Genomic DNA, 19,524 nt, shown 5'->3' on the forward strand with positions numbered 1-19,524 from the left:
TGATGAGGCCCTAAGCTACTGAAGGTAATGGGGTCCAGCTGTCCTTTGTCAACAACAAATTGTCGCTGTTTTTTTGTGCTGAATATATGCTATACAGTGGTACCTCTGGTTGCGAATGGGATCCGTTCCAGAGGCCCATTCGCAACATGAAAAGCCTGCAACCTGAAGGGCTGTATCTGCTATATGTGAATTGGTGCTTGTGCGCATGCGCGAAGTGTGATTTAGCAATTCTGCGCATGCGTGAGTGGTGAAACCCAGAAGTAACCCTTTCCGGTACTTCTGGGTCGCCGCGGGACGCAACCTGAAAAAACGTAACATGAAGCAAACGTAACATGAGGTATGACTGTATGGTAATTTATGGACATAATAGATATCTAAAGCCATTTGCACATAACAAAATATGTATTTTTCAAAGTGATTGTTGAACTGAAATACAATTAAGAAGAAGTTTATTAATAGTGAAATACAATTAAGAAGAAGTATATTTGGGGGGGTGGGGCCAAGAGAGTGGGGCCCTAAGCTATAGCTTGTTTAGCTTATACGTAAATCTGGCACTGGTCTAAATGAAACAGCAGAACAGTGAGTGCTATTAAGCAGAACAAAAATGTTGGCAAACACCAGCGCTCTTGGCAATTAGAAACTTGCTTTGCTTATTTATGCATTGTCATAAGCTTCAATCACTCCCCTTCCCAACATTATTAGCCAGTGTAAGAAACTTGCTCAATTGTTATTTTTGTTTCTTGTAGCAGCTTCATTTATCCTAAAACCCTTTTGATTTTCACCACTGGCTTCTTTTAAAGAAAAGATATTAGCTAAACACTAGTAATCCCTTCTGTGACTGCTATCCTTTCCCATTGAACTAAATGAGTAAACACACAAAGGATTGCATCTTGTTGTTGTTTAGTCATTTAGTTGTGTCCGACTCTTCATGACCCCATGGACCAGAGCCCGCCAGGCACTCCTGTCTTCCACTGCCTCCCGCAGTTTGGTCAGACTCATGCTGGTAGCTTCGAGAACACTGCCCAACCATCTCGTCCTCTGTCATCCCCTTCTCCTTGTGCTTTCCCAATATCAGGGTCTTTTCCAGGGTGGCCAAAGTATTGGAGCCTCAGCTTCAGGATCTGTCCTTCCAGTGAGCACTCAGGGCTGATTTCCTTCAGAATGGATAGGTTTGATCTTCTTGCAATCTCCTCCAACACCATAATTCAAAAGCATCAATTCTTCAGCGATCAGCCTTCTTAATGGCCCAACAGGACAATAACTTCAGTATAAAACTTCTGTGGATTAGTGCAGCCTAACTAGGTCCATCATGAACCCAGATGAATAAAGATATCTCAGATTGCTGGCGATGGAAGCGCCACAGTGAGGCCGCTGTGGAGATGGGAGCTCCACTGCCAAGAACAGCCCACCCAACCTCCCCACAGATCTCAAAACCTAGGCTGAAATAATAGTACGCAGTGGATACTTGCCATGGCCCTGGATTCACCGAACAATGTAACTAGTTCCAGAAGTCCAAAAGAGATTTTGAATGTGGTTTCTGAGCAGCCCCATCCCCAATGATGCATGGCAAACTTCATTTGAAGCCAAAGGGTGTTTCAAAAGTCACTTATGCTTCAGCATAGGGAAAAGGAATAAAAGAAAACCCCACCAAGGATGTCCAAACCCTAGGTCGCAGCTAATGGACCTTAGGCATTATACCTAATGATAAATGCCATTAATGGATACAATACATCATACTCAAACCTCTGAAAGAAGTAGGCTGTAGTCTAGCCCATTGATGTCAATGTAGCTAGCAAGCAGTCATTGATGGTGTGCTGGGTTGCAGCCAGAGATGGACATCACAGTAATGCAAGGGTGGCAAACCTGAAACTCTAATTCCCATCTTGTTCTTGAACTGTATTAATTCGGACTGCAGGCTCAGCTCACGTGACAGAATTTTCCTCCATACAATAAATAAATAAAATTCCCTGATAGGTTATGAAGCAAGGCTAGAACACTTCTCCTTGACATGCCAGCTTTCTGTGTTCAGGAATTTTATTTTTCTGTATGGAGGAACATCCAGTCATATTTAGTGTTCCCTCTCCCCACTGTGTAATATAATATAATGCAGTTCAGATACAGAAAGGCTTGACCTTGTGCCTATGCTAGGAAGTTTTTGGCAAATATCTTTTTTATTCTACCAGCCTTTTTGATACCTTTGGTTCAGTGCATTTTAATCCCCTTGCTGGGTTTTATTGATTTTGCAATGGTTTTATGCTATGTTCTTTTTGTTTTGATATTTAATTGCACGTATTGATTTTGTTTGTATTTGCAGTTTATTGATGAGGGCCTCCCCCCCCCAAAGTGTCCAGAAGACCTGGCAATTTGGTGATATATAAATGAACAAAATAAATAATTATATCTGTGTGAGCTTTCAGCCTTTGTCCCTTAGGAAAGCAATGATGCAGGTTGTTTTGTTTTTTTCCTCAGGTGAAAAAGCAATCCTGTGTACTCTGGGCTCAAATTAAAGGTAAGTTTTCTGTTGACTGAGGAACCAACAACTAACTTCCAGTTGCTCCTGTTATAAAAAATAGCAATTCATGTGGCTGTTGCTTAATGAATTTATATTGTTACAAAAGTCGGATGCCTTTCCCCTCCCTCTGCCGAGCGGTGGCAAGAGCCCATGGGGTCCCAGGCACCCACACAGCGTCTGTGCTCCTTTGCAGAATTGAAGACGCAGCAGAGACAGTCATGGCTTTCATAAATATGGTTTATTCACTTATTTACACCTTCAGTCTGCATGGAGGGAGTCCAGATCTTACAGCATGGCCAACTGCAGTGCAGGCAACCTTCAGCCTGCCTGCCCAAGATGGATCTCAGCTCTTCTTCCTCTTTCTTCCCAGAAATCCTTTTCCTGTCCCCTCAAACCTTGGTAACATCTCACTCCCCAATGGCCCATCAACACCTTTTGTCATGTTAATAGGTTTGACCTTCACTCAGTCATCCAGGCTGGTTTGCATAAGACAGCCCAGGAATTCACTGAATTCCCTATCTGGCACAGGTCTGTACTTTAACCCCTATTCCAATTAATACAAACCCTGGCATTTATTAATTTCAAGGGTTCCGGGGGGTTCCCCCTCTTAAACCTATAACAACATGTCACACTATCATACTTCAGAACTAAAGAGATGAAGGTCTAGAGCAGATGGGTGAATGTGACAAAACTTCCAAAATGTAGAGGAAAGAAGTCCACTCACTCTCTCTGCTGGGTGCTATTGCAGGCTGGCATTCCCCTGCACCCTGGGAAGTCCCAGGAACTGTCTCTAGACCTTAGAAGTCACCTGGTCACCATTGCATGCAGTTAACAAGATCTACCTTTGCTTGAATTCATCTGTCTTGTTCAGCGTCCTGGGGATTCCTATAAGCCCCAGGATAAATGGGGAAGTTTGGGGATCACCACATTACCGTAAAGGAAGAGTGAGACAAGAAAGCCATGGGTAAGAAGTACAACTGCTTTTGAGAAAGACAATTCCGTATAGTTCGTGTCATTTCTTCAATTGGGTGCTGGCTACTGTCTGGTTGATGTCTGGAGAAAAAAAAGCAGGAAACCCAACATTTAAGCTTTGTTACAGTATGTAAACTTCAGTCCCTTCTGACAATGAATCACAAGACCGAACTGCGTCATTTGGTGGGCGCCTACTTGAATTTTAATTTACTTTTCTTTCAGATTTATCATCCCCGCCACAGCGTCTGACTATTGTTTTATTGGGGTCAGTTGCTGCTCTCTGCTCCATCCTGTTACTGTTGCTCTCTGTGGCATGGTATGTGGTGCTAAGAATTCACTTTTGTAACTTTCTTCTTGTCTGCTAGACTTAACTGTGTACAAAAGAATGGATAACACAGTAAATTTCTTGGAAGCTAAGAGGGAGACTGATGTAGAATTCTGAAGGGCAGTTACAGGAGACCTTTGCCTGCAATGTGAACCCACTTTGAAACTTTTGTTACAGACATACGTATGAGGGAGCTGAATGCTCCTCCAGCAAGTTGCCTGCAATTCCACAACATTGTTGTCTCCCCCAACCCCAAATTATGTTTTGGACGATCTGTGTCCTTTAAAAGAAAAAAGCAGCATTGCACATGCACACAAAACTGATACCCTTTGCCTTCATCTTGCAAAGTTAATTTGGGAACTAGGGAACTGGGACAGGCAGTGAGGTTCCTAGTGATGTCACCGACACTATTCATAAGCGCTTAGCACCATCGGGTCAAAAAGACTCAGAGTGGCATTCAGTTAAACAATTGCGCAAGCAGAAGTACTTCCATTTGCACAACAGGACTTCCCCGTATGTGTCCTGCGTTGTCTCCAGATCTGCTCTAGAGGGTTGGTGGGACAAATTTAGGAGGGCATGGGGAAAGGAGAGGGAGGAAGCTCCCACTGCACAATGAGAAATCCTTGCACTGATGGAACATGCACCTTAGAACTGTGTTGAAAATCTTGCGCTGGAAAATCTGCGGAGCCTTTCAGTGACAACCAAAATGTGGCAAAGCTGTGGTCCTTTGGATTTGCAGCTCCCTTCATCCCTGACCATTGGCTGGAACTGATGGGAGTTGGAGTCCAACCATATCTAGAGGACAACATCGGCAACAGTATCAGACCACCCCTGTCTCTATTATTGAGCCAGTTGTTTTGATCGAGGGAGAGAAACAGTAATTGTTTCATGTTTAAAACGTATTTCAAGGCTAAAAAAATATGGACCAGTTCAGACATAATGTGGAACCACAATTTCCTGCTACACAAATGATCCTCAGGTTCATACATTTCTTCTTTCTCTCTTCCTGTTTGGCCACAAGGAGGATATCAAAAGCTTTTGCTTTTAAAGAAATCATTTCCCCTTTATTTTGTCTATACAAAGGGAAGTTTAAATTGTGCTTTCTTAGAACAAGCCAGAACAAACCGGAACCATGATTTGCTCCTGTTTTGTTTTTACAATCTATAATAATAATAATAATAATAATAATAATAATAATAATAATAATAATAATAATTTATTATTTATACCCCGCCCATCTGGCTGAGTTTCCCCAGCCACTCTGGGCGGCTCCCAATCAGTGTTAAAAACAGTACAGCGTTACATATTAATCTACAGTTTAAACGAACCACAGTTCCTGGGTTTCAGACATAATGGAGAACTGTGGTTTGATTCACACTTAGCTTTTGCCCCGCTCTTACCAGGCACAGGTCCATGTGCCCAACAGCATTGTATTTATTTATTTTGCTGTGGAGCTTTTTCCATGAAAACCCATTCTTTAGTGCTCAATCAGAGCAACCATCAGTTTGGGAAAGCTCTAGATCAAAAAAAGGATGCTCAGACACAGAGCTTCAAAGTGCGGACTGTGCCTAGGAAAAGTTAGTGTGGATAAGCCTGAAAATAAGTGAATGCTTCAAATACCATCCTCATGGCCACTCAGAAGGAGGCAGGGTAAGGAGGAAGTGTGCAATCTTGATTCTTGTTTAAGCTCTTTTACCTAATCCATAGTTTCCCATTACGTCTGAACAGGCCCTCTTTCTTCACGTAACCCCATTCAATATATAAGATCCCCTTTGCCACTTAGCTCTGCCTGTTTCGTAATTTTAAATACGTTGTCAACCAAGAGGTGGGTTTGTAGACACTTTATTTCTGTTCTCCTGTTTCATGTCTCACCCGAGAGGCAAATGGCCTGCTTACTTTTGCTTAGAAACTGGGAAGATCTAGTCAATTTAATCTGCATGTTTGGCATTCAGAATTGCATGAGAGATATTTGGAGAGAGAGGGAATAGCGAACAAGGAGGGTTTTGCTTTGGGGGTGGGGAGTTAATTAGATTCTCATGATTCAAATCCCAAAGCAAAGTTTTCCCCCAATAGTACCTTTGTGCTCGTAATTGGTAGTTGACCAGGAAAGCACTAATACCTGTTCCCTCCTGACTCTGGAGTGTATGATAAATCTAATGTAATTCTAAAACTCCCAACTGAGTTTTTGTTTAGAATGATAACTATCTGGAGTGGGTATTTATTTATTTATTTTACTGCAGAAGGCATTTAACAATAAAGATGATAGCAGATTAAGATAGGATTGTGCCTTTATTAGAAACGCAGGAAATTGACTTGATGTGTTGAACGTGAGGGGACTGCTAGGGAGCCATTTGTGGGGAGGGGGGAATTGGAAAGCTTTGCAACTTTGCCTTCTGCTCAAGGGCACTATTCAGCAATATAATTTATACCCAGTTTTGCAGGACAATGTGTACCTTTTTATCATGGAGTCTTGGCTAAACAAACCCTGGCCCATTGCAGGGTTAGGTAATTATGCGCTGGATAAATTCCAGATACTGTATATTCTGGGAAGTGGCCAACTGTGAATCAGATTCTTCTCTATGCAGATTTTGTAGCTCAATGCACAGAGTATTTTAACTTTAACTGTTGTTGTTTTTCCTCCCTCCGTCAACTCCTTTTCGTGGTTTCTTATCTGTACAACGCAGCACAACACAGCACATATCTCCATCTTCACTGCCCAGAAAAGCATTTTCCAACGATACTGGACATTTACCAATCACTGTCGATATTGCCAGGAAGAACATTGCATCGTCTTCTTCTCCCATGCTTCAGACCGTCTCTCTTCTCTAATGTGTGCATCCACCAATAACCTGTAAAGAGAGAATCATGTTTTTAAAATGGCAGTCCCTGTCTTGGGTGCTTGGAACAAGCAAATCCACCCACAGAATGTCAGCTACTGTTTCCACATTAGAAAGCCAAGGGATATTTTCTGTTTTGATTCCTCATTTCCTTTTCATTTCTGAACTTTGTTGGGGGAAAAGTTCTTCTGTATACCCACATCTTCACTTGAAATCCTTAGCAAGTGTGGCAACTTACCCTCAGCCTCTGTTTGAGGCTGTTTTTTGGGGGCTAGGGAGGTAAACAAAGGGAAAATTGCTTTTACATGCCCCAGTAAAAAGTATATATGAATAAGGAAATATTGTCTCATGTTTCAGCTGAGCTGGTCTGTTGCATCAGGCTGCAGTCACAAAGCACTGAGCCATCTAAGTCTGAGGCTGTTTTTGATAATAAAACATTCTTCTGTACTTTAGATACTGCTACATGCTTTTGATCACACTGCTGTCACTGGAAGCCTCTTCAAGGCAAAATGTTTCCAAAGCTACACTGTTCACTTGGGAATTAAAAGAAGAAAAGCTTTTATTTTTCACCTTGTTGTCTTTTTTCGCTTTAAAACTTGCTTTGGTTTCAGTATTTCTTGAGGTGAAGCTATATATTACACCCAAGTATATAGAACTGTAGCCTTACAGTTTTCGACATACTGTTTTTAGAAAAGTACAAGTAAAGCATCGTTAACTGTTGTCTTTTGTGTTCTAAAACCTATTTTTTAGTTGAAATTTATATGAAAGGTCATAAACAAACAAACAAATAATGTGTTCTTAAATTAAGAAAATAAGGGACGCGGGTGGCGCTGTGGGTAAAACCTCAGTGCCTAGGACTTGCCGATCGTATGGTCGGCGGTTCGAATCCCTGCGGCAGGGTGAGCTCCCGCCTTTCAGTCCCAGCTCCTGCCCACCTAGCAGTTCGAAAGCACCTCTAAGTGCAAGTAGATAAATAGGTACCGCTTACTAGCAGGAAGGTAAATGGCGTTTCCGTGTGCTGTGCTGGTGCTGGCTCGCCAGAGCAGCTTCGTCACGCTGGCCACGTGACCCGGAAGTGTCTTCGGACAGCGCTGGCTCCCGGCCTCTTAAGTGAGATGAGCGCACAACCCTAGAGTCGGACACGACTGGCCCATACAGGCAGGGGTACCTTTACCTTTACCTTTCAATTAAGAAAATAATAATTTGAAATGCCACTTTGGGTGGGAGAAATTAAGAAGGAAGAATCGGCAAGAGAGGGCTCGCTTAACCCAGGGATGGAAATCCTATGACCCTTCAAGTATTGCTGGAATCCAACCACTTTGATATTTTTTTAATAGCACAACTGATTACAAATATTTTTCAATTAATAAACATTTGTAGAGCCACGGGTTCCACACTCCAGGTTTAACCCTTTATCTACCAGCCATTGCCCTGCTCCAAATTTCAAGCATACGTCTGCAAGCAGACCTTTGTGGTGCTGAAAGTTGGAGCAGCATTCATTTCTATGCAAGTGAGAGGGTCTGAGCTTTCAGATGCCCCATCTCTCCTATGTCCTTTCTGCTCCACCACTGCCAATCCCCACCACCACTTTGAATGCTGCAGGTTGTAGTACAGTGTTGTGCCTAAGCTGGTGTATTAGAGATGCTCTGCCAAGCATCCGATTGCCACCCTACTTGCACTGGGAAAAGTTCCTTATGAAGGGCTCAGGACTGTTGATGCCAGAATACCAACAGTGCCCACTTCACCCGTGCACAAGGCAGAGCTGGATGCCAGGGCCAGAGTGAGGACATCTCCAGAACAATGTGCTGCTGGTTCTGGAGGACGCAAATACATTTGTCTGCAGTTCTTCAGCCACAAAGCCCTATGTAGGGACCTAGTTGTATGTTAGGCTGCTGCCGCTTCCTGTCTCTTCCCACTTGTCCCTCGCAGTTGTGTTACCTCCTTGTGTCTGGGAATGATTTCTCAGAATCAAGGCCGGCCACATGGAAATAGCTACGTCCATCTATCAAGCTCATGGCATAATGAAACAGTGCCATGGCAGTCTTAACTGCCCTCAGTTTCTCCTGCTTGTCTCTAGCACGGATCCAGAAGTTAATGTGCTCAAAATCCTTTTAACATCTGCAGTGGCATGGCAGCTGATGATTGTGTTGACACTCTATTGTGGTTTTCACTCTATTAATGCTGCAGATACAAACCCTTCTTCTACAGCCTGAAAAGAAATCTCAACAAACTCTGTTCCAATTAAGTTCCTGGCTGTTGTCCATCCAGCCATTTTCTCTTACGTTGCAGTCTAGTGGTTTGTTTGATTCAGAAGGAAGCTTTCTTGAGGACACCCTTAACTGCAGCACATGACAAGTCAGAGAAAAGTCAGGCGGCCATCCTTTTGATGTGGGAAATACCCAAAAATTGTTGGAGAAGGAGGTGAGCAATGACATGAGGCTTAGTGGGGATGCGGGTTGGGGCCTGGTTGGAGTCATGGGTCATGCCCAAACCCAAATATCTCTGCCACAAACGTGCTGTGGGTTGTCCTGCTTTTGTTGCACTGTTTCAGAAGCGCCCCTCCAGGCAACACTAATGTGGCAACACCGAGGAAGTGTCACAGAACAACTAATAAGTGGAACAACTTCATTATTCCAGTATAAATCCACCACTCACGCACTATTATTGTGCCAGTGGCATGTTGCAGTGTCCACCTGAGGAAAAACCCAAACCATCTAGAGGGGCCTGTCGTTTAAACTGGCAGTTAAGAATAAATATGGCATTCTTTTTACCTCTGTGTTAAACAGCTTGCATATATTTTATACTCTCTGTTTTGTTTCTCTTTGTTACTGTTAGGACAGAGCACTGGGGCAAGCTAGAAATAAAAAGTTGGGATATCAGCCAGAAGTTTGGAGAAGGGGTGGGGTGAGGGAGACGGCTGTTTTGCCTTCCAGCTATACATGTCTTCTCTGAAGAAAGCCTCACTGAGCTCCACTGAACTTACTCCTAGGGAAGTGTGTATGCTATAGGATTATTTGTTGTTGTTGTTGTTGTTTAGTCGTTTAGTCGTGTCCGACTCTTGGTGACCCCATGGACCAGAGCACGCCAGGCACTCCTGTCTTCCACTGCCTCCCGCAGTTTGGTCAGACTCATGCTGGTAGCTTCGAAAACACTATCCAACCATCTCGTCCTCTGTCATCCCCTTCTCCTTGTGCCCTCCATCTTTCCCAACATCAGGGTCTTTTCTAGGGAGTCTTCTCTCCTCCTGAGGTGGCCAAAGTATTGGAGTCTCAGCTTCAGGATCTGTCCTTCCAGTGAGCACTCAGGGCTGATTATAGGCCTGGTTATATGCCTGAGCTGAGAAAGATGGCATTTCTCCTCATCACCACTAATAATGTGATTTGAGCTTTTCAATTTTAGGGTTTGATTAGGATCTTGTCTGTTCTGGGAAAGAGGTGTGTGTATCCTTAAGAGAGGTGTGTGTGTGTGTGTGTGTGTGTGTGTGTGTGTGTGCATGAAGTCATATGACCTTGTGGTTTTAAGAAGGGTTTTCAAGCTTCATCAGAAGACCTCTGATGACAATGGGAGTGTCTCAAACCTTTGCACAGAAGAGTCTCAGACTTCAGCTTAAGAAATCCTTAAGGATGCTACCCTGGCCACAACAGTCCTTGGCGGTTTGTTCTAGGAGCTATTTCAAGTTGAACCTGTTTTGAGTTATTATGTTTTGTAACACAAATGTTGGGGCTTTTGTCTCTGTTCAACAATTTCTGAAAATCTGTTTAAAGATAAACAGATTCAGTTCAGTTCAGAGGCTTCCACAGATGATGGAATCCACAGTTTTTCGCTGGATTATTTTTCAGGATTGGGGGTAACTACTGCAAAACTGGAATTTAAAAGTAATTTGCAAAATGTATACAAATCTGTTTCTTTTGGCCAATGCCAAAGAGGCATGCTATTGTGACAGAAGTTAGCTGGTTATTTCTTTATTCAGTAAACAGCTTGTTAAGAATATTGAATGGGCAGTTCATATCCTTTTATGGGCTTGTTAAGTGATGCATAGCTCCTAGATATAGAGGTATTTCTTATGTGTTTTGAATGAAAGATCCATCAGAATTACGGGAAGGTGATTCACCGCCATACCAGCTCGATGGAGGGGGCAGGAGTGTGTGTGTGTATAGCAGCGACACACAGAGAAGCAAACCAAGATGTGAGTTAGCTAGGTGCTATGGGTTAAACCACAGAGCCTAGGACTTGCCGATCAGAAGGTCGGCGGTTTGAATCCCCGCAACGGGGTGAGCTTCTGTTGCTCAGTCCCAGCTCCTGCCAACCTAGCAGTTCGAAAGCACATCAAAGTGCAAGTAGATAAATAGGTACTGCTCCGGCGGGAAGGTAAATGGTATTTCCGTGCGTTGCTCTGGTTCACCAGAAGCGGCTTAGTCATGCTGGCCACATGACCCGGAAGCTGTACGCTGGCTGCCTCAGCCAATAAAGGAGATGAGCGCCGCAACCGCAGAGTCGGTCACAACTGGACCTAATGGTCAGGGGTCCCTTTACCTTTTTAGAAGCAACATGGGACAAGACATGGGACATTGGAATATGGAGGGCTATTCTAGCAATGCATTGTTCAGAGGGTCACCATCAACACTGGGCATCTGGGGGCAACCCCAACACCCTATGGGGCCCACTGCTGATGAAACTCCCCCCATTTTTAAAATAATAATAATAATCCTGATATAATTATCTGAGCCATGCCATGTGGCTGGATCTAGCTGCCATTTAAATTTCCCACAATACCCAGGATGTAGCATCATTCCAGAGCATTGTAGGAAACTGAAATAATGGCTAGACCCAGAGTGCTGATTCTGGTTGCAAGACAACTGCAAACCATAGGTTATGAACTGGTTTGTGTAGAGCAGGGTTTCCCAAACTTGGGTCACCAGCTGTTTATGGACTACAACTCCCATCATCCCAGGCTGGCAGGACCAGCAGTCATGTATGATGGGAATTGTAGTCCCCCCATTACTGGCTTCCAGCCTGATCTAAGGTGGATTGCAAGTTGCAACAGCAATGATAGCACCATAAAAATACAAGAAAGAAAGAAAGAAAGAAAGAAAGAAAGAAAGAAAGAAAGAAGAAGGAAGGAAGGAAGGAAGGAAGGAAGGAAGGAAGGAAGTCTCTTTGGGTTGAAAGAGGTCTGAAGAGGTCAAAGACTAGTGAGTTAGAGTTACCTGCAAATGTGAGTTCTCCAATCTCTGCAATTCATTTGTAGTCTCTGACACTTTAAGGCATCATATATACTTTTAAAGTTGCTTTGAGTTCTTTGCAAAATAGCGGTTTGGCATTATATATGCATTTATTGGTTACTTTTTGTTAAGTAATATTCATTAAGTAATAACGGAGAGGAGGAAAACCCGTTTTGAGGTCCTCAGTAGAGAAACAAAGAAACTGACATTCAGTGTAGCCATTAAAAGGTATAAAACCATAAAATGATCCCAACAGTATAAAACGCCGCCACTGCATGACTGCGAAAGCGTACATGCTTCATATCAGACTTCCCTCACAGCCCAATAATAAAGATCGCCTACTTATTATTTATCTTAACACCACACATTCACAAGAGCCAAGGTATAACAGCTCAAATTACCCCACTGCGAATCGCAACAAGGACTTTCTCTTACAGTATAGACCTCAAGGAAACACGATCTGAAAGAGAAAGGGTGTCGATTGGACAGAGCCTCTGTTGCTACTCTTTGGGAGAAGGGGGTGAAAGAACGCTTTGAGTCAGTCAGTGACTGAATCAGCAGTGCCAAAGTCATTTGCCCTTTGTCCTTTGCTGAGGTAAGAGATGGATAACCTTTTCCAGCACTGCCCCATTGTAACCCCTGTGGGGGCATTGGCTGCCAGAGGGCAGGGACCGGAAGTGGGTGTAGCCCAAAGGGATGGAGGAGGAATCTGCCTTGCTCACCTGGACTGATCCTGGTAGGTGGGACAATAGACTACTTTAGAAGCCCACCCACTCACAAGTGCTAGCCACTCAGGCTGTGGGTGGATGAACACACCATATCAGATGTTTTAAAGAGAAAAAATTGGGAGAGGAAGGAAGCAGCGTGCAACCGTTGGACTGCCTCGTTGATTTGAGCTGTGGTGAAGTAAAAGATAACGCTTTTGAACTTGAACTCAGTTGGGTTGGAGAAATGACCAATGGAAAAGATGGTGTCCAAAAAGAAATTAAGGAAGAAGCAGAGAAATATGCTAAGGAATCTCTGGAAGAAGATGAATAAGATGATGAAAATACAGTGGTACCTTGGGTTAAGTACTTAATTTGTTCCGGAGGTCCGTTCTTAACCTGAAACTGTTCTTAACCTGAAGCACCACTTTAGCTAATGGGGCCTCCTCCTGCTGCCGCACCGCAGGAGCACGATTTCTGTTCTCATGCTGAAGCAAAGTTCTTAACCTGAAGCACTATTTCTGGGTTAGCGGAGTCTGTAACCTGAAGCATATGTAACCTGAAGCATATCTAACCTGCAGTACCACTGTATGTTACTTTAAAACAAAGGTTTTGATCTATACTGCAGACCTGTGCATGCGTTTCCCATGATGTATGTGCTGGAAGACTATTTTGAGTGACCAACTCACTAAAAAAACACCAAAAACTCCAATTGATGTTATTTTTTAAAAAGTGTGTTGCTAGGCTGATTTTTAAGGTACCCAATGGTATGGACACAGGGCTCACCCAAACTTCCTTTTGTGTCACATTTATAGGCACAGGTCTGTGTTTTTAAGCTCCTGTTGCTTTCTCCAGAACCCCCCCCCCCCGCTCTTTAACACTGTGTTGGAACAAACAGCAATTCATGTTTTTTGCGGAATTGTTTTCGGTGGTAAAAAGATTTTGGCAGGGAAAGCATTAGGGCAAAAAAAAAAAAGTATTCAGACATGGACTGGGAATGCATGGATCTATGCCTACAAAGCACGGGCAAAAGGTAAGTTTGCATGAACCCCTTGTTCCCCTCTGACAACTGGGAACAAACTAGGCTTTAATGGAGCCCTGTACACGTTACTCATGTGCAAACCAAACCACACACAAACATGACTTAGACATTTAACCAGAGCAGTTAATTAGAATTCTTAATAGCTGAAGGCGACCAGGTTAACGGAGAGCCTGGACTGAAATGGAATGCTAGCTTTATTTGCCTCCCCCTTTCTCCTTGCCCAGGACACGGGTGGTGCTGTGGGTTAAACCACAGAGCCTAGGACTTGCCGATCAGAAGGTTGGCGGTTCAAATCCCCGCGATGGGGTGAGCTCCTGTTGCTTGGTCCCTGTTCCTGCCAACCTAGCAGTTCGAAAGCACGTCAAAGTGCAAGTAGATAAATAGGTACCGCTCCAGCGGGAAGGTAAACGGCATTTCCGTGCGCTGCTCTGGTTCACCAGAAGCGGCTTAGTCATGCTGGCCACATGACCCGGAAGCTGTACACCGGCTCCCTCGGCCAATAAAGCGAGATGAGCACCACAACCCCAGAGTTGTCCACGACTGGACCTAATGGTCAGGGGTCCCTTTACCTTCTCCTTGCCCAGTTGGTGTTTATACAGCTAATACCACAAAGACAGCTTCTGGGAACAAAAACATTTTCACCTTTCTTGAGAGGCACCTTCAAGAAAATGACTTGTGGGTCATTCCAAGGAAGGGTTTCTAAAGAATCGCCATTCCGTTCTGAAAATCCACGCAAAGCGCTCTGTGCTTTAATCACGCCCTCACCTTAATTGTCTCCTTGCCCAAGCTAAGGGAACCCTGCCCTTTTCAATCTTGAATTGTAGTCTCTTTTCACGGACCTGGTGGTTGGTATTGTTCTCTTCCCTTATCTCTAAAAATGGATTTTTTTATGACGTTAGCTGCTCTGAGCCCAGCCTCAGCTGGGGAGGGCGGGATACAAATAAAAAATCATCATCATTATTATTAAAAGCTTTATTCTCTTGTGAAATGAAATGACAAGAACTGCATTAAGTGCACACAGAGGACTCGGTGTGTCTCTCGACATGACGATATTTCTCTCTTACTACTTTCTATCCTGTCACCAATCTCTTAATATTCCTTTACGAAATCTGGGACATTGTTTGCTATACTTTGAACCAATGAAATGCAGAAGGCCGGCTGGAGCCGTGATCTCTCCTTGTTCTGTTCTGACACATGTTTTGAGCCACAGGGGACGTGCCAGGATGCTACAGACTCATCGGTCCAACGCTGAGTTAAGGGAATGAGGTCACTGCTGTCTTTATCTCTGTACTGGGTGCAGACATCACTGCCTTTATGTTTTGTTTTGCCAGCAAGGACGCTTGGACAGTCTTCCGATGTATGCCCCAGCAGCTGTGCTTTAGTTCTCCATGAGAGCATTGCCAGGTTCTCATTTACACTGTAGGTCGGATCATGTCTCCCACACTGAGCAAGTGGCAAGACGTAAGCCAAGCTTCCTCTGGGAATCTGACCAGACTTTCTCCCCAGCCACCTGTGCCTAGGCATGGGTGACTGAATTTCTCCGTTTTGGTTTCTTATTCTCCCAATCAGTTCCACCTCAGCTGGTTCTTCCCCCACCCCAAAAGGTTCTCATGAAAATTAGCCAGCATTTTAGTGCTAATTTCTCGTTGGTTGGCACCCATCTGTCTTGGGAGACAATGGAAGACTCCACCTTCGGGGGTGAAGTCAAACCTGCTGTAGCTGTAGAGGGACATGTTTTGTTGCAGTTGGGGAGGGACATGTTTTGTTGCAGTTGGGGCAGATGAAGGCGTCCGGTTGTGAGAATGGGCCACTGGCAGATACCTGATGATGCCGAGTTCTAACACCAAGACAGTGAAGACATATTTCAAAGGAACAATCCCTCAAAAGCATTACATAAAAGCATTGCTCTCGTGCAAACATGCTCACTTTCCCAGCAGAATCTCTGGGATGCGATAGCTGTGCAATGACAATCTTACTGCAAAATCTGGGCATGGTTCAGACTGAAATGGTAGAATATTAACCCGACCACTCGAATACTGCTTCTCACTGTTGTTGAACGAAAGTCCCCCACACAGTCTGGGATGACAAGTCCCGTGTCCTTTAACAAGCAATGCTTCAGTGCTTTACCACGTGAATGAGAAATTCCTCTTGTCTGCGGCTGCTAGAAGAACCTCCTTTCCACTCTGGCTTCATCATGGGAATGTGATGTTTATTTTCAAAGTCTCTTCTTTCTTGGCTGGGTTTTCATGTCAGTTTTTTTTAAGCCCTTGAAATCACTCCCGACAATAATTGGTTGCGGTGAGTGAGAGGGTTTTTTTTCCTTCCTGGGACTGATTAGCATGTGACACACATTCCAAAGTCTTATAACATTGCTCTGACAGATTTGAGAGTCACACTGGGATATTTGAGAGAGTCACACTGTTAAAAGGCTCCTTGATGCTACTTAGGAAACTTTGCCACCAGGAAGAAACGCAGAGATCAAAAGCAGGATAAGCACACACAAAAAGCTTAAACAGACCATATACATAGTTTCTGCTTATGTGATAATATTCACATATTATTTACGTTCTTTGGCTGTTGATCAGCTGGCCCTCAGTAACGGGACATGATGGGTGGCATATAATTTAAAAACCAATACAATTAAATCATCCAAATGATAAAACCACAGAATCAGGGCTGCCCTCTTTCTTCCTGGCAGGATTCTTACCTTAAATAGAACTTCACTATCTGAAATCATCACTACAGTTCCACACTGGGGGAAATTGCACCAGCACATTAGAATAGCCTACCTGTGGTGAACCTGTGAAAAGATCTAGCTTTTTTGTTAGGAAAGCTGGGGGTGGTAGCAATCCTTAAAGTAGATGTATCTATGCTCAGATTTCTTCAAACAGAACCTGGACTTCAAAGCAGCCATTGGTTGGGCTCTTTGTCAAAGTTTTACTTGCAAATGGAGAGGAGCTAAACTCCATCGTGTGTTAGAAAGGCAGTGCTTAGAGCTGCTGCTTGTTAACACTGGGATGCGATGCGATGGAGGAGCCACAATAGGAGTATCTGAAACACCCTTGGAGAGACTGTGGTCCTCCAGGTAACTCCCATCAGCTCCAGTTGGTGTGGCTGATCAAATTGAGAAACAAAGACACACAACGTATAAAATTATTTTTCATTTTGTGTGTTCAGACCCAGAAACATCCCCCCTAAATAAATTCATGATTGACTCAATGGTTTTGGTTTTTGGCGGAATTTAGGCCACAACTTTGTTGATTACAGAAAGTGAATGGTTGCATAGGCTCTGGTTCAACAAGCTCCCTGCCATGCAGGTTGCGCTGACCCAGGGCTCCAGCATAGGTCAGCCAAGGGTGAACACCTGGATAAGCGGAAAGCTGGGCATGGGCTATCTCCGCTACCCAAATGTCCCCCTGGACTCAGGCACGGGCACAACCCCCTCTCAAGGGTTGACCAAACCATCGAGTCCCTGGATTACTTTAATGGAATACCCTTCACATAGGGATGGTGAGAGCGTTCTCCCATCCCTATCACTTCAACCAGAGCCTATCCATAACCTTACAAGTTGTGATGATTTGCTACACAGCAGGCAAAACCCAAATGGCAACATCCAATCATTCAAGTGGGGAAAATTCCTGCCGTGTCCCTGTCCCAATGACAGACGATACACGACGGCATAGCAAGGTCAAGCGTAAAGCCCTAAAAGTAGGGAGAAGTGGGTGGGTGTTCTGAATGCACACGCCGAAAGAGGAAGCTCTGAGTCACTTGCAAGGGTATAAATAGGTCCCTCGAACCATTTGGACTGCGTCCCATTGGCCAGATTACACCCAGCTATGAGGGACCTACCAATCGGGTGTTGTGGCTAACCAATCGTACCCACCCACAACACAGTGTGTTGGTTTTCCTCTTTAAGGGAGGACCCGATTTGAGCAGTTAGCGCTTTTCAGTCTGAAATCTGTGTACAAGTTTACTAAACATTTCCTTCAAATAATGAATTTTTTAAAAAGTTTAAAATAAATTTTGTTTAAAAAACCCAGAAGCTTTTCTATTAGGAATTTTAGGTGCAGAAATACCAAGGGAGCAGAAAAGACTGTTTTTGTATGCAACGACAGCTGTGTGGATGCTTCTAGCCCAGAGATGGAAGGAAGACAAGGTCCCTATCAGAGAAGAATGGCAGACTAAGTTGATGGATTGTGCCGAAATGGCAATAATGACTGGAAAGATAAAAAACCAAGAAGACCAAAATTTTGATAAGGAATGGGAGAAGTTTATAGTTTATCTTGGAGACCACTGTAAACAATTAAAATCATTAGCAGGTCTTAAATAACACTTGTAATGTAACAAGAACTATGGATATAATGGATATTCCCCACCCCAAAGTGTAGCACCCTGCTTGTGGTTAACGCTTAGCTGGAATGAAATATTCAACGCAGCAATAGAGAAATTAAAATAATAATTTATTTGTCAGACAAATAAATGTGAGGCACAGTGGTATATGGTTACCAAGCTCTGGCCTGGCCTCCTGCCATTATGGCCAGCACTTATATTCCCTCAGCTCAGCCCCCTTGCTCCTCCTTTGGCTGCCTCTGTCCAATCAGCCTGGTTGAAATTCCTATTGGCTGTTTGCTAGAACCAATCATAAAAGATACACCCATTTCCTATTACCTTTTATGGGAGACAAAGAGCTATATTTCCTTCTATTTATAATTGGCAAATAAGTAGTCATATATCTTACATTTACCTCGACCAGGCACCTTAATTACCAGATAACCTTTTGCCCTAGACTAGGCGCCTTAACTAACATTTCATCTTTTGCCCTAGACTAGGCGCCTTAACTAACATTTCATCTTTTGCCCTATTCACTCCAAAACAGATGGTGGCTAATTTTATCTGAACAGATCTTTTTGTTCACCTTCCCACACATTATCAATGAAAGATCTCCTTCTTTGGAGGTCATCAAGCAGAGGCCCGACAACCATATGTCAGGAGTGCTCTGATGGTGTTTTTCTTGCTTGGCAGGGGTCTGGACTCAATGGCCCTCGTGGTCTATTCCAACTCTTCTATGATTCTATGATTCTACGATTTCTTACTTTCTAAATCCTTTGCATAATTACATTTAAGCCAATATTTCATAACATAAATAACCTTTTAAGAGGAAAAGAAATCTTTGCAGAGTAAAAGGATCTCAATTTAAAAGGAACAAGGAACAGCTTAAAAAACGGCTCTTTACTCCCCCTCTTGCCAGCCAGATGCTTTGTATTAGCTCTTGCCCTTTTAACCTTAGGAAGATGTGGCTCAAGTTTAATGGGAGGCACAATAATTATTACTATTTAATTGTGTTTTTGCAACCTTGATTGTATTCTATAATTTGTATGGTCAGTGTGACCTTTTGGTCCCAGCCTGTTTTATGACCGCAATAAACCAAAGGGGCCTCTGACAAAGACCTTGCCTGCTGGTTTCCTGTCTCGAAAGAAACATTTGTGAATTTAAGCTCATTTTTAGAATACAGGAATCTGATCAAAATATAAGCCTTGATTAAAATGCAGGCTATGATCAGATGCCTCAAAAGGACTATTATAAAAGATGCAGCATATAAGGATGAACAAGGGAACCCACAGAGGGAAGTCCAAAGATTTGTGGGAATCTTTTGTTTTTGTGATTAGGATGTGTGGTATGAGTGTAAATTTTAATTTGTAAAACTAAATAAACAAACAAATAAAAAATCCTTCCAGACTCCATTCTGACTTCTTTTCTTGGGTTATCCTTGGGGTGAATGTGGAAATCTGATAAAGTGTGTGAGAGAATACTACCCTACAGATTTATAGTGATCATTCCTTCTACTCAAGGAAACTATAGTTCTGGGCAGGAAGCTTAAGGATCGTTAACATTCGGAATGCTGGGTTGTTG

General features: G+C 43.4%; 1 protein-coding gene across 3 annotated transcripts in view; it reads left to right on the forward strand.

The window, feature by feature from the left end:
- SUSD1 (sushi domain containing 1) overlaps window positions 1-7,213 on the forward strand; it is a 38,375-nt gene extending 31,162 nt beyond the window's left edge. For all 3 annotated transcript variants that reach the window (XM_053371303.1, XM_053371306.1, XM_053371305.1), the window contains 3 exons: window positions 2,470-2,509; window positions 3,707-3,800; window positions 6,494-7,213. In XM_053371303.1, the coding sequence (XP_053227278.1) occupies window positions 2,470-2,509; window positions 3,707-3,800; window positions 6,494-6,638 (279 nt within the window). In that variant the 3' untranslated portion in view covers window positions 6,639-7,213. The remainder of the gene's footprint in view (window positions 1-2,469; window positions 2,510-3,706; window positions 3,801-6,493) is intronic.
- Window positions 7,214-19,524: the final 12,311 nt, after the last annotated feature.

Source organism: Podarcis raffonei, chromosome 17 (assembly GCF_027172205.1).
Source record: "Podarcis raffonei isolate rPodRaf1 chromosome 17, rPodRaf1.pri, whole genome shotgun sequence".
NCBI classification, from domain to species: Eukaryota; Metazoa; Chordata; class Lepidosauria; order Squamata; family Lacertidae; genus Podarcis; species Podarcis raffonei.